General features: G+C 38.4%; 1 protein-coding gene across 7 annotated transcripts in view; it reads left to right on the top strand.

Annotated features, from left to right (window-relative positions):
* ZNF423 (zinc finger protein 423) overlaps nucleotides 1–14,692 on the top strand; it is a 319,770-nt gene that overhangs the window by 284,720 nt on the left and 20,358 nt on the right. For 6 of the 7 annotated variants that reach the window (XM_034788253.1, XM_034788252.1, XM_034788251.1 and 3 more), the window contains 2 exons: nucleotides 7,692–7,823; nucleotides 9,755–9,870. In XM_034788253.1, the coding sequence (XP_034644144.1) occupies nucleotides 7,692–7,823; nucleotides 9,755–9,870 (248 nt within the window). Of the gene's footprint in view, nucleotides 1–7,691; nucleotides 7,824–9,754; nucleotides 9,871–14,692 lie in introns of those variants that run through there. The other variant, XR_004647973.1, reaches the window with a different exon arrangement.

Raw genomic sequence — 14,692 nt, 5'->3', positions numbered from 1 at the left:
TAGGTGCCATCTAGATAAAATTGATGTTTATGATTTGTCCATAACACGCAATTGTATTTGATACTGTCCGGCTTGGCTCAGTGGAACACCAGGGTGGAAGTAGCAGGGGTGTTGCATATTAGGAATGAGCTCCAGTGATAGAATGGTATGGAGAACAGACATGGAAAGATGGTAGACCATTTGTTGATTGAGATGTATCAATTGGCAGAATTATTCAGGGGATACCAATACAGGAATTGTATAGGTACTGCAACTCATGATTTACCACTGTATTACTTCAGTTTTAAAGTGACCTGACACCATTAAAATGGGGAATATGCAGTAGTGAATTGGGCCCATGACTAAAATACATAGGCAGAGTTGCGCAGCATGAGGAAGCTTGTGTAACAATTATACTGTGTTTGACTTTGGCCAGTGTTACTGGTTTATCAGTTTCATACAAATTACATTTGTGTGTGTGTGTAGGACTTCATTTACCCAGGGCCGGTGCTTCCATTTAGGCGACCTAGACGGTCACCTAGGGCACCAGGATTTGGGGGGGCGGCAATTCGGTGGCAGGGGGGTCCTTCTGCGCTCCGGGTCTTCGGCGGCAATTCTGCGGCGGGTCCTTCACTCGCTCCGGGACCCGCCGCCGAAGTGCCCCGAAGACCGGGAGCGTGGAAGGACCCCCCCACCGCAGAATTGCCGACGACGACCGGGAGCGCGGAAGGACCCCCGCGTAGGGCGCCAAAAACCCTGGCGCCGCTCCTGCATTTACCTCTCGTTATACCTGATTTACACTGATGTAAGAGGAGACTCAGGCTCATAACTTCAGCCCAGAGGAAAATTTGACATAAACCATGCAGAAAAGAGAGGTTTCTAGAGTGAGGCTGACAGACATTAACTCTAGATACACTGTGATACAGTGTCAATTCTTGAGTAACATTCAGAAGTCAGTCTGTAATTCCATTCAATAGGAAATCCCACAGCAATTTACACAGTATCATTCTCAGCCCCTGGGAGCCTGCTTCTTTTAATGGTCATTTTAATTTTGCAATCTACTAACATGTACTGTATACAGTGTATACCACGAACTTCCATGCTACCAAATAAATAATTTGGAATCTAATTCCCCTGCATATTTTGAGCTCGAGAGTCTCATGGGATAATGAAAAGAGTTTAAAGTGTGTGGTAGGTTTGGGCTAATTTACTCTGAAAAAGAATAGCTTTTTAGGAGTAGAGAGCCATGTAATGAGTACAACAAAGGCAGTGTTAGAAAGTTTATTACCGGAGATCAGTAGAATGCTGCCTCTTAGTGAAATTTGAAAAGAGGTTTTGAGACTTTTATCTCTTCATACGTTCACTGCTTTCCAAAATCAACTTCACCTGCAGGAAGCTGGGCATATCCACAATTTGTTTTTGTCAAACCATTATAAAGAGCTGTATTTCAATATACAGGAAAAATAAGGAAGATATCATTAATTTTAATCAATAAACTTGGATATGCTTCAAAAGCAAATGCATTTTGTTGAGTTTTCTTATGCACTATCTAGAAATATAAAACACCTCGTGTTATCTTTTTTCATTAAAGTGATGTTTTTAACCACTGTGGACAGCTGTCATATCCCTTAAAAACTTATAATAGTAAAATTGTCATAGGACTGAAGCAGGAATACAAGATTTTATTAACCAATCTTCAGCTCATAAAAGACATCAGTTTTGTGCCATTCTAGATCATAAAAATATATTTCAAAGCAGAATAATATTTCATCTGCGAGATAAAGCACAAAAGAATATGAGTTGCAGATGACACCCTAAAATATTAAACTCTGTGAGAGGTGTGTAGATGTATATGTATCTACATAGTCAAGTCTGTGGAACTGCAGGAGCTGGGAGCAATGGAAGAATTTGGCACTATATCAATATAACCAACAATAAAGATACCTGTGGTTGCATTTTGTTACAGTATATAAGTATAGATTGTCTACATAAGTTTATTGAATAGTGTAGAAACATTAAGGGCCTCATAATGTAGCAGAGTTGTCAAAGGGAGAGATCAGCTCTACCTGGATAAATAGTATAAATAGTTTTCTTTCTGATATGTGACCAGATTATTTTCCAGTTGATTTCCAGCTATGGCCCCAAGTGTCCCACAGATCAAAAAAAGATAAGGGTCAGTTACAAGGTTGAGCTCATTCTATGTTGCTATAGTAACTGACCTCAAGCAACCCACAGAGGACTACACCCAGTTCCCCAGGTGATATTTCGCTGTCCATGCCATCAATCCCAAGCCTTTCAAAACCAGACTACTTAATTGTCAGGGTACTGTTTTGAAGAGTGTCTTTGTCCCAGTGGTGCCAAGGTAAGGCTAGCAGAGCTCATTTGTGTCTCCTGAAGACACTTGGGAGAAAAGACATGGGTCTCATCTCTCCAGAAGGATATTGGGAAGCATTCTCTAGGGGTTTAAAGAAGGGTGCAACTATATCCTCCTGGATTAATTAGGAAAATATAAATGAGAAATATAGCTCAGATATTTTGTACAGTAAGAAGCTTTCTTAAGTAACAAATATTGGTGAAGTAACATCATCCCGCATGTCTAACATTATAGTAACAATCTCATTTGAACATTTGTTGGTCCACTGTTTCCTGCTTGTGACCCTGATTTGCTTATAGTCTACATGCTTCTTTGCTCAGAGCTTGGTTCTACACTCATTTTTGTGGCATTTAATGACAAATCAATAGTAAAACAGTGCCATCCGTCTAGAATTAAATTGTTAGTTTTCTCACACTGCTTCTATATTCTTTGTTTGCTAATGGGTTTTCTTTATTATCAGATCTTGTTTCGTTTATTTGTTTTCCTAGTCTGTTTGTAGTCACCTACTAAATAACATCATGGTGTAAAGGGCTTGGATTGTTTGTTTGTTTTAAATAGTGCTTTACTTGGAAATGAATGGCATAAACAACAGTTTCTTCCATTTCTCAATTTATTTCCATGTGTTTATTCTAATATCTATTTATTTTTTACTGTAACTAAAGCACCTCTTACAGGGCCCCATTGAATGTTACCAGATTTGTGACATAGTACATTAATGTTTGGTTACGCTGCATTTCACTATATCAAGATTCATTAGAAGTATAGGTAACCCCAGGATGTGCACGCCTCATTGTAGCCTCCCCTTAACCTTAATTTGCTGCAATGAAGCAGAAATAATAGTGTTTTTTGGAAGAGCTGCAGTGTGGGATTTACATGCTGCTATCAAGAATGAGTGTCAGATTGTCTTAAATTTCTTCACAACATGGTCTGAGACTATTTTATTTTCTTCTGTAAGGGAGAATTTTGTTTTATTAAATCAAGTTGCAGAAAGAAGTTTTAACTAACAGTAAAGACAGTGTCTCTTTATTGTTCAAATCTCTCATTTGTTATTGGTTTGATAACATGTCATTGCATGACAGTGTTAATGCACTGTTTTATATTGCCATGAATATAGTTATAATTAGAAATGCAGCTGATACAGAACATGGGTTTAATACAGCATTATTAATTATACTGCATCCTCGCCAGGAGGCTGCTATTGTCAGTTCTCTTAGTGGCTTAGAGACTCATTGTAATATGTATTAGATGCACATTGCTGCAACAGAAATAGCTTTATGGAGAAGCATATTCCCACTATAAAATGGGCAGAATGACAGTGTAAATGCTATTAAGCGTCCTATCAGCATATTTAGAACTATCACATAAATGCGTTTGAACTTAAGAACAATAAACTGTGTGCTTCACCACTGCAGTTCAGCTGGGTCGGGGCGACCCACTAATCCTCACTAACAGACAGTAAATTATGTACCTAAAAAATTATACAAATGCCTGCCTTTGACATCAGTGGGCACCACCCAGGTTTCACCTTCAGGATTCAGATAATCAGCTCTCATTCCTACTGGCTTCCCTCAAGACCAGTATGGAAATAAGTATGTGTCTGCCAGGGATCAAATGCTTTTGGAGACAAAAGTAGGTACTGAGAACATTACAGGATACTATCATCTCCCCATGATACTTTTACACAAAGCACTCTGTTCCTCTTTTGGCCTGACATAGTTTCAACCTGACAGAATCCAGCAGGCCTGCTTGTTTTAAACAGGAGCACATCCTATTATTTTTTTGAGAAATGAAGTGTAAAATTAATGCTTAGTATTCTGAGCTTGGGGGGGAAAGGGAAAGAAACCTTAGAATCTTGTTTGCAATGTATTGCTTGTTTGGTGTTAAAATCAATAGATTCACACACAGATACACTTAAGGAGAAATGGGAGAAGATCTAGCAAAGCAAGGAGCAAAAATCTGCATTTTATTTTACAAATGAGAAGGGCTGCATAATTCACTTGAGTTATGTGGGACTCTCTTATGGATGCCTGTCATGTTAAAAAAATGGAATAAAAATGAGGGAAATGATGGCATGTTTTCTTTTACTAGGGCCCACCAGCACATGCTTGAATGGTGTGCTGGCTGTCAGACACTGTATTGTCACCATGAAGCTGTCTCACATGTGCCTATGTGATCTTATATAATTCAAGAAAGTTATTCTCCAAAGATACACCTGTATCTCTATGCATACTCTGTGTTTCTATGTAAAATTCTATTAAAATGCCAGAGAGAAGAGAGAGATTGTAGCAGCAGTTCTCTCTGTATCTTTGGGCATTTTCATAGGATACACATGCATGAATAGAGAAATGTTTGTCGTGCTAACCAGGGTACTTTCCCTCCCCCCGATCCCCATTTTTTCTTCCTGGATGGTTTTATAGACACAAGAAATACATAATGGACTCCTGTGGGAGTGGAATCAAAACCCCACCGGTGAGGAGAAGGCCTTATAATTCAGAAGTGGATTTGCAAATCAAAAGGTCTTGCCTCGAGTGGGATACATTTCCAGATCTGCAGGAACCTATTATGTTTTATTATTTTTCATTCCAGGTTTAGTTTGTTATGGGTTTAACTATGTAAAATACTGCAGGGATCAGCCAAGAAAATATGCAATCAGTGTTACCTAATTAAACATGTGAAGACCCAGAGAATATAATTTCAGTCTCATATTGAATATTACATATATTTCACATTTTTAATTTTGCTGAAATTATAGGTATTTAGCCACAAAGGAAACATTTTTCCTAATGAGTGCTCACACGGGACCATATGCTATATATGAATCACAGGTGAATGGGTTTCTGAATAATACAGTATATGGAAGTTAGAAAGTGAATGTTAAACATGATTTCTCTGATTTACTATTTGAAGGAATTCTTTCTATTACCATAGTATCAGCTTTGTACTTTACATGTTTATTATACTGCATTGTCATTGTTCACAGCTATTTGGTTAAGGGTTCTACAGCATCTCCATTACAAAGCCATTTCCCTGCCTTTTTTCCCCATGGGGTTTATTACTAAACTATGCAGATTTGCACAGGATTGAAACTGGGCACACAAGAGTCTCTTCTAGGAAGCCAGATTGGATAATACAGGAGATTGGGAGAAAGGAAGTTTTAAAAACATTTTCATACTTAAATGCTAAGTATCTGCCCATCTTTGGTGGCTGTGCAGATCAGTAATTAAAAAAAATTCAAATTAGAATCCTAGTGTTCTGACAAATATTCCACCTCTCGGTTTTGTCCGTGTAGAGAATTTCTGGAGTAGTCAGAATGGAGAGTTGAAGTCCTGGGCCTCTGTACTCACACCAGTGTTTTCTCTCTTCTCCTTTCTGTCTCCCTTTTCTATTTTTACTTCCTTCCCATCCCATCTGTCGGTCTTTCCCCCACTTCCCTCAATCTCCCCCTTCTTTCTCCATGAAACATTACAAAGAAAAAGGATAGCATTTCCCCCTCCAGTCTAAACTGGCTATGCACACTGTGGGGGCCTTTATTGCATATTCTGCAGTCATTTTATGAATAGAGGATCATAGTGCAGATCAGGGTAGAGAAACGTGCCCTACATGTTAGAGGTGCCTGGCATACCCTCAGTGGGAGGAGCTATCCATTCATGCTTCACTGATGCTGCCTCTTCTCCTCAAGCCTTTCTTGTCATCAGCATTCTGCTCTCTGCTCTGTATGTGTCACAGGCAGTATGGGGAACAGAGCACCACTTATAAGTGCTTCAGGAGCTTACCTGTTTTTGGAGCAGCGTAGACAGCTCCTAATACTGGCCCAGGCAGTAGCTTACTCCTGCACAAGGCACCACTTACAGATTTTTTTTAATATCCTCTTGGTGAGGTTAGGGCCCTTTAAGACACATGTACTCTGGGAATTCTCTCCAGCTACATGCCACCAACCCTCCCCTGCTGGTCCTGTTTTCAACAAAAAGCCAGGTTCTAATATGCAGGCTGTGTGTGTGTGAGAGCTATTTACAAGTGCATAATGGCTGCTCCATTTGCCTTCACTGTTACCATACTACTGTTATTTAACTTGTTACTTTGTAAGGGCTTTGAGATTCCTTAAGTTTCAGAGGCCTTATGGAAAACAATAATTTTCCTCTGTTCAGCCATTTTAAGGTTATAAAAAGGTAATATAAAAGCAATTATCAACAGAGGTTTTCTATGCTCTTTCTCAAATTATTTGAAGGATGCAAATACATTTAGCAGAAGGTTATTTCATAGTATACTATAATCGCTTATTGCTATTCTGGAATTAAAAATGTAAATTAGATGAGATTTTGAGATGAAGACATAAAGTAATGCATATCTCATAGGCCAGAACTTGATTTTTTTAAAATATATTTTCATGAGAATTTCGCATATAATGTCCTAAAATGTGGGCATATTTACTGGCATGCACAAAACAGGTATCTCCCCTGCTCCTCTCCCTCCCCTCCGCCCCCTGCCCAAATACAGATTATTTCATTTGTATTTCTGGGAGTCTTTTGAAATGTTGTTCCAATATCTCACAATATGTCCTAACTGAACAAAACACCAAAAATGACAAATTAATGTATTAGGTTAATATGCTGGTAAAAATAATAATAATAATAAAAATAATAGTGAAAGTTTATCTATTAATAAACCAGAATTTAAGGGGATTTTTAAATAGGTTCTTTGTATTCAGAACATCTCCATGAAAGGTCTGTTCAAAACAAATATATATGAAAGGGAAATTCAGTTTAAAAATGCCATTTAAATACCATCAGTGGTCTCACTTCAACCTAAAAAAGGCATTACATATAAAATGAAGGCTGAGTTAGCCCTGCATTCCTGCTATTCCCTGTTAGTTTCCTCTTCTCCTCCTATATACTTGCAATATAATCTGAGGTGAAGATGGGTTTTCACTCTTTCTGGTGGTGGTGGTTGAATTCACACTGTTCAATTTGTTTTAAATGCTGTTTGAATGTTTAATAATAGATATCCAGAGAACAATGTTCTGCCTTTGTGGTAAGATGCAAGGTGCAAAGGTACAATATTGTCACAAGCCTGTAAACAGGCATATATGTTACTGGTGGTTTGATCACAGCATCACTTTCATCACAGCTGAAAATAAATGCCCCTAAATTTGACTTGCGGCTGTACACCTGAATACATTGTACAAGTGACTGTGTGTGCTTTTGTAATAGGGACACAGAAATTGTAATGTCTTTGGGTCCTTGAAGCTGTGCAATCCAGCTCTACCATTTCTAGCAGACTGCTGCATTTCAGACACTAATCTGCTGTGTCACTAACAAGTTGTATCATTTGAACCTTGCAGAGGAAGGCATCAATCATGAGTGCAAGCTGTGTAACCAGATGTTTGACTCTCCAGCAAAGCTTCTGTGTCACCTGATTGAGCACAGCTTTGAGGGGATGGGAGGCACATTCAAATGCCCTGTTTGTTTCACAGGTAAGACAGTAAGACCTAGACAAGCCTCAGTGTGCATGGCTTGATCCAGAAATGACACACAGGGGATTTTTAAAATACAGTATTCCATTCCTTGGGAAAAAATGCTCTGCTTGGAAACGTTTAAGATATCACCAGTCTAAAACGAGCTATGGAGGAATGGAGGAATGAAGAACAGCACTGTGATTTTTTTACACCATGTATCAGTTCCCAAGCTCAAGAAGCTAATTATAGCCCTTTTAAAATTACATTTGTTGGGTACATTTCTAAACACATTTCTTGTGAGGTAAGGACCTGCTCCTGTGCACCCCTCACGCGTGTGAGTGCTTTTTACATACACAAGTAGCCTGTAGTCAGTTCTCAGTGGAAGTACTCATGTGAGTAAAGGGTTGGTAAGATCAAACCCTAAAACTGTATAGTTTTGACAACTGCTGTATTCATTTTTTTCATTGTAAGACCAGAATCTGCCCTCAGATATATATGCCCAGGTCTTGTTTTTTCTGTGTAAAGCACATATCTAACATCTTGCTGTTTATCCATCTTTTGTAGTTAACCTTAAGCTGTCTCTGCAAAGCAAATTTGGATGATCTTGGTTAAAGTGACTGTCTGCAGGATCTGTTGTCACCTGCTCTATATGCTTTTTAAAATTGCAATTAACAATTTGTATTTGCAAAATGTTAAAGTAATGCTGGATGTGTTCATGACTCCTGTCTTTCGTTTTCTACATGTGTGACTATGAGCTAAGTAAAAAATAAAGGATTGAATCATGAGGGGCACTCGGCACCCGCAGTTCCCCTTAACTTCAGTGGAGCATGTACAGGTGCTCATGACCTCTCAGGATTTGATCTGCAGTTTGAGAGACTGCAATTTGTAGTTTTGAACTTAATTTGTCCTTTTCTGGCTATGTTTACACTGCAAGCTCAGCTCGTGTACATGTACTTTCTGTAGCCACAGGAGCTAAGCCATGCTGAGTATGTACTAACTAGTTTCAGGCAGGTCTTTTACTCTGCATGGCTAAGCCATGTCTCCGTTGCCCGTGCTACGACAGCTACACTGCTGTTCATACCTGTGCTAGCTCAGTGAGGCTCACATGAGTACGTGTACATGAGCAGGGCAGTCACACTCCTACCTAGTAGTGTAGATTTAGCCTCTGAGACATGCTATGAAGTACTGGTAAATCCTTAATAATATTTCTTTAAATTCAGTTAGTAAGAAGCTACTTTTGCATATTGCATAGGTCTAGAACCCATAAACATTGATCTAAAATGAGATGTGAAGTAGGCTGAGAAATTATCTTAACCAAATAAATCATAAACTCAGCATGCTTGATTTCCAAAATCAGAATTACTTTCAGTTCAAAATTATAAAAGTGCTTAAGATTTAATGTCATAAATACTGTTACACTTATCTCTTCTATTCTGTATCGACAAAATAGTTATGCAGGTTGTCTTTGCAACAGACTATATCTGCAGGTTCACACTTCCTTTGTAGTCTGCCAGAAATGTTGCATTGGTCACACATCTTCTAGATTAACCCCTTAGGTCTCTACTGGTCCAATTCTCCTGCATTATAAATAAATCTCATGCACTTATGATTGGCTCACAGCTCCCTGCAAAAGAGGTGACACCCTTTTTTCGATTTTACAATTGGGTTCATCCAATTATGAATGGATGGCAGTGACTTTATGGTGGAATTTCAAAAATCGATATGATATTTAGAGTCTATTATAACTAAGCTAAACATTATTCTTTAAAACTTAAATTATTAATATTGTCCACTTTTGCAGGATAATTGTACTGAAACACAAATATTGATGATTTATTGATAAATATCATTGGACCTTTTAGGATTACAGCCATAATAAATGTGCAGCAAATATAGGGCAGAAGTTACCTAAAGCAAACTTAATCTCTGATCACACTGTATTATTTCAGTTTTTGTACAGGCAAATAAACTGCAGCAGCATATCTTTGCAGTCCACGGGCAGGAGGATAAAATTTATGACTGTTCCCAGTGCCCACAGAAGTTCTTCTTTCAGACAGAACTTCAGGTATGTTTTTGAAATAAGTAAATAGAAACTGACAGCAATTATTTTGTTTGTATGTAATAACCCTCTCATCACTGCACAGCTTTTAGACCATTTCTTTAATCAATGCATAACCATGGTTTTCCCTCCCTCTTTGCAACAGCAGCAAACTCTCCTAGTCTCTCTTTCTCTCTCTCTCCCCGTGGGTGCTATCAGGAGAAAGGGATCTCCGAGCCTGGCTGGCATAAAATAAGACAAGACAGATATCATGATTCTTTATGAGTATTTCTCTTGACAGTAGCATTGCTACATACTGACATGTCTACATCAAGCACTATGTAAATAATTTCCTTTTCTCTATTAATAATGTAGGGAATGATTAATACACAAAGACTAAACTAAGGTTCTGACATCCCCCCTTCCCCAGTGTTAAGTAAAAAGTTAAGGGATCCTACCTATCTAGGTACAAGAACAAAATGTACGTGCTACTTGAACATAGAATTCTAATCAGACCAGCCACAGCTGCAAAGGCGTAATAGCGTGTAGCAGATTGTTAAAACTAGGCACTACAGTCCAATTTCGCTGCTGGCATAAGTGGATGTAGCTCCATTGATTTCAGCCTTCTCAAAGTGTGCGTGTGAGGGGTCCCCCGTTCCTGTCTCCACACGCGCAGACAGAAGTATGCATTGCACTTTTTCAAAAGACTGCGCTGATCTAGATTCCCCTGGCCCTCCTGGAGGCAGTAGGTCTGCCTCAGGCACAAGGGCTCTGGGAGCTCCCTCAGGGGCAACTGCACCCCTTCTGCTGCTACTGCACGCATTGGCTGAAGAGATAGAGTTTAGCACTTAATGTTGGAGGAGTTCTCAGGAGCAGTGTTGGGAATCATAGAAGTATAGCCCTGGAAGAGGCCTCGAGAGATCATCAAGTCCAGCCCCCTGCTCTGAGGCAGGGCCAAGTAAATCTAGATCATCCCTGACAGGTGTTTGTCCAACCTGTTCTTAAATACCTTCAGTGATGGGGATTCCACAGCCTCCCTTGGAGGCCTATTCCAGAGCTTTACCCTGAGAGTTAGAAAGTTTTTCCAAATACCTAACCTAATTCTCCCTTACTGCAGAGTAAGCCCAATACTTCTTGTCCTACTTTCAGTGAACACAGAGTACAATTGATCACATTCTCCTTATAACAGCCCTTAGCATATTTGAAAACTGTTATCACATCCCCCCTCAGTCTTCTTTTCTCAAGACTAAACATGCCCAGTTTTTAAAATCTTTCCTCATAGGTCAGGTTAGTGTTGAATCAATTATGCTTAAAATTAAGTTTTGACCTTCAGTGTTAAACCCGTTGAAATGCAGAGAACCTGCCACAGAGCTGTAACTTTGTGTTAATCTAGCAGCAGAGAAAAGCCCTGCATATCTAATTATCACATAGAAAAATTGGCTACCAGAGCTTTACCTTTTAAACAGATACACAGAGGTTCTCAGTCTGGCCTTCCTTATCATACATATTTTACCTGTTTAGCACTTCTGCCAAAATACTGCTACTGTCCCCTGGTAAATGTAATCTTTTTATAGAAGGATACTGTATGCCTCATTTAAATCTATTAGCTTTATAAACCATGATTTACTTAAACTTTGGAGGGTTTTTATTTATCTTGCTGAATTCCCAAGCTGATGCCTCTTGTGTCGTGCTGTCATGCAGTGGAAGGATGGTTGATCTTTTCACTTTGTTGATTTTATATTTTTTTCTCCCAGGGGAACCTCTTCTTTCCCTTGTTCTAGCAACCTCATTTGCATAAGTGTACAAAAGTTTTAACTATACCCTGTTAATATTTTAATAAAGTCGGCAGATTTTGTTTTTGTGATTTCTCACTGTGTAGGTTTTAGAAGATAATACTGGCTTACAAAGCGAGCTTGGATTTTTCCTCCCCTTTTTCCTTTAAAGTGGTCTTTGGTCAAAATGCCAGCACAATTCAAATGGGTGCAGTGGCTTCCTAGGTCACTGCATTAACCTTTTAAATCAGATGGTCAAATACAGAGAACCTTGTTAAATTATAGTCCTAACGACCAACTGCTTTTTGCAATTAACCATTTTAATTACATAGTGTTCAAATTCTGAAGTGTTGTGCATAGCAAAATCTATGCAAATAGCAGCTTTCATCAGATAAATTTGAATCATAATTGTAATTTTCCAGTTTTTACACAGGATTTGTGTGCATTTAAAATTCCTGTGTTCATAATAATTATACAAGTAATTTTAAATGGTGTTGGCTGAATGAAAATTCAATGTTTAACTACACAGTTTTACTCGTGAATTTAGTGGTGACTCAGAATAGGGTGTTTACTTGAAGTAGGGGCTTTCATTGATTGAAATAACTGAGCCAAGCAAGGCACAGAGTATGTGAATAAATTAGTTAGGAAGACTTTTGAACTGGCAACCTTATTTAGGATGATTAACTCATCAGTTGCTTATTTGTAGGTTGCCTGTTTTAAATTCCTTGGCTGTTTATTAAATTTTTGTCTGCTAGTTGAGTAATGAAGATTTAGTATTACTTAGTGAACCAGTTTGTTTAGCTGCTAATAACAGTTTAATCTGCATAGACCTTTTAGTCTCTTAGCACTGCAATTTCTCCTGTATGTTAAAGTCTCCGTCCATCAAACAGTTATGCTTGACGAATCTGACTTTTCAATTCTAATCTTGCTTTCCCACTGTTGTAAATTAGGAATAACTCATTTTATGTCAGAATCAGACCTGTTCTATTTTATTTCACTTGTATTTTTTTTTTTTTGAAATCTTAATATTACATGACAAGGAGAAACTTTCCATTGTGCCCTTTTAAATATAAATATATGGAGATATACCTATCTCCTAGAACTGGAAGGGACCCCGAAAGGTCATCGAGTCCAGCCCCTGCCTTCACTAGCAGGACCAAGTACTGATTTTGCCCCAGATCCCTAAGTGGCCCCCTCAAGGATTGAACTCACAACCCAGGGTTTAGCAGGCCAATGCTCGAGCTATCCCTTAGGTTTCAGAGGGCAAGAAAAAGGGAGGAGAGTGGGGAGAAGGGCATATATTGGGAGAAAAAACTAATTAATTTTGCAAATGTAATGGCATGCCATAAGTTAGCCCTGCTGCTGTGTGACTATTTTTAAGCAGATTCCTTAGGTATAGTATGACATAAGGGACATATATGGACCATGTTAGAAAGGAGATTATCATTTCAAATTCACATTTCAGTAGTTTGGGGAAAAAAATTAAGTTGCTGCATCAGTAGCATGACATTTGCAGGTAGTCAGTTGGAGCCACAAAGACAAGATCCTGTTCTCAGTTACACTGATGTAATTCCAGAGTAACTTCATAGACCCCCGTGTAACAAAGAATAGAATTTGGTCCTGCTTGTTTAATATTGCAGCACTTCCACCATCAAAAGGAAAATGGAAAACATTGTAAGGATAAATACATTGTGATATATAGTGTGTAAAGACGTCCCACATAAGAGAGGGTAGAAAAAAACAATGGAACATGCCATTCTAGGTGGAAAATAATGGTGAAAGAAAATAGTAGATCTGTGGTTATACTAAGCATTTTGCAGCAAACTAGTGCAATATTATACATTCTGAACACTCAGGATGATAGCTAGTCAAGCTTAGATATCTATGAATGTGATGAAAGTCTTACGCCTTGTAAATATTTTTTCCATCTAATGACACTTAATAGAAATAAATTTACACATAACCTATAATACTTTTGTTCTGTAGTACTTCATTCTGCCTTCTGAAATGTATTTAATTAAACAAGTGTAGACTTATCTCAGGAGTTAAATGAAAATTGAATTTAGTCTTATTCATACTACAGAGAGACGAAAGAAGCCTTTGTGAAACAGAAGATGATCTCTAGGACCTATATTACAAACTAATCATTAGCTGCTGAGTGTGCCTTTAATGTACTGCCCTGCCGAAGCTGAAATAGTGTACAGCACAGCCATACTTTGGATATGAACTAGTGAAAGTACTTTGCCCACTGCAATGGTAGTCTTTATACTAAAGTAGGGAACCCTGCCAAGTTAGAAGACAGACTGAAATCATGACACATGTTGGGTGTTGATAGTTAAACTTGTGTTGTTAAGCAGAGTTGTGAAATCTAAATTCTTAATTGCTTGCATTAAGAATTGCATTAAGCAAATTGTGACTGAATAGTGATTTTAGAGGAAACTCAAAGAGGGTTTTCATCTGTGCTCTTTGCCCCACTGTTTTTCCGAGGAGCCGTGGCATAACCAATAAAATATTTGTATTTAAAGGATTAATTCCTGCTGTTTGCTTCTATGCTGCTAATCATACCGTTTCCCTCTAAATGATTACAATTGATGAAAACTAAAGCAAGGGATATAATAAACAACACACAAATAATCCAGGTACTGAGAGAACAAGGTATCTGCCAGTTCCTTCCTAGTGCAGGTGTTCAGGTACCTGCTAGGAAAGAAAGGCTTTCCTTTCTGTTCAGATTTGAAGATAAGTCAAACCACTGAATTAAGGGAGCTTCACTGGAAGATTTCGCTGTAATTTTAAGTGCCAAGTTTCTTTAAATGTCAACACATCAGAAAGAAAGAGGATGCCATGGCTCATTGGCTAGCATCATCATTTTTTTTTCCCTTTTCAGTGTATATCAAAAGCTGCAGATTTAAGCCATAAACTGGCAAAAATTGCTGCACACAAGCTGCACTCATTACATTAACAATGATTTGTCACTAATGTTGATCCAGTGCCCATCAAAGTCACTGGGAGCCTTTCCATCTATTTCAGTGGCTTTGGAGGCGGCTCTAAAACTGCTTCTTTAAAGGGGAAAAATAATC

Source organism: Trachemys scripta, chromosome 13 (assembly GCF_013100865.1).
Source record: "Trachemys scripta elegans isolate TJP31775 chromosome 13, CAS_Tse_1.0, whole genome shotgun sequence".
Taxonomy (NCBI): domain Eukaryota; kingdom Metazoa; phylum Chordata; order Testudines; family Emydidae; genus Trachemys; species Trachemys scripta.
This window is presented reverse-complemented; position numbering and strand designations above follow the sequence as displayed.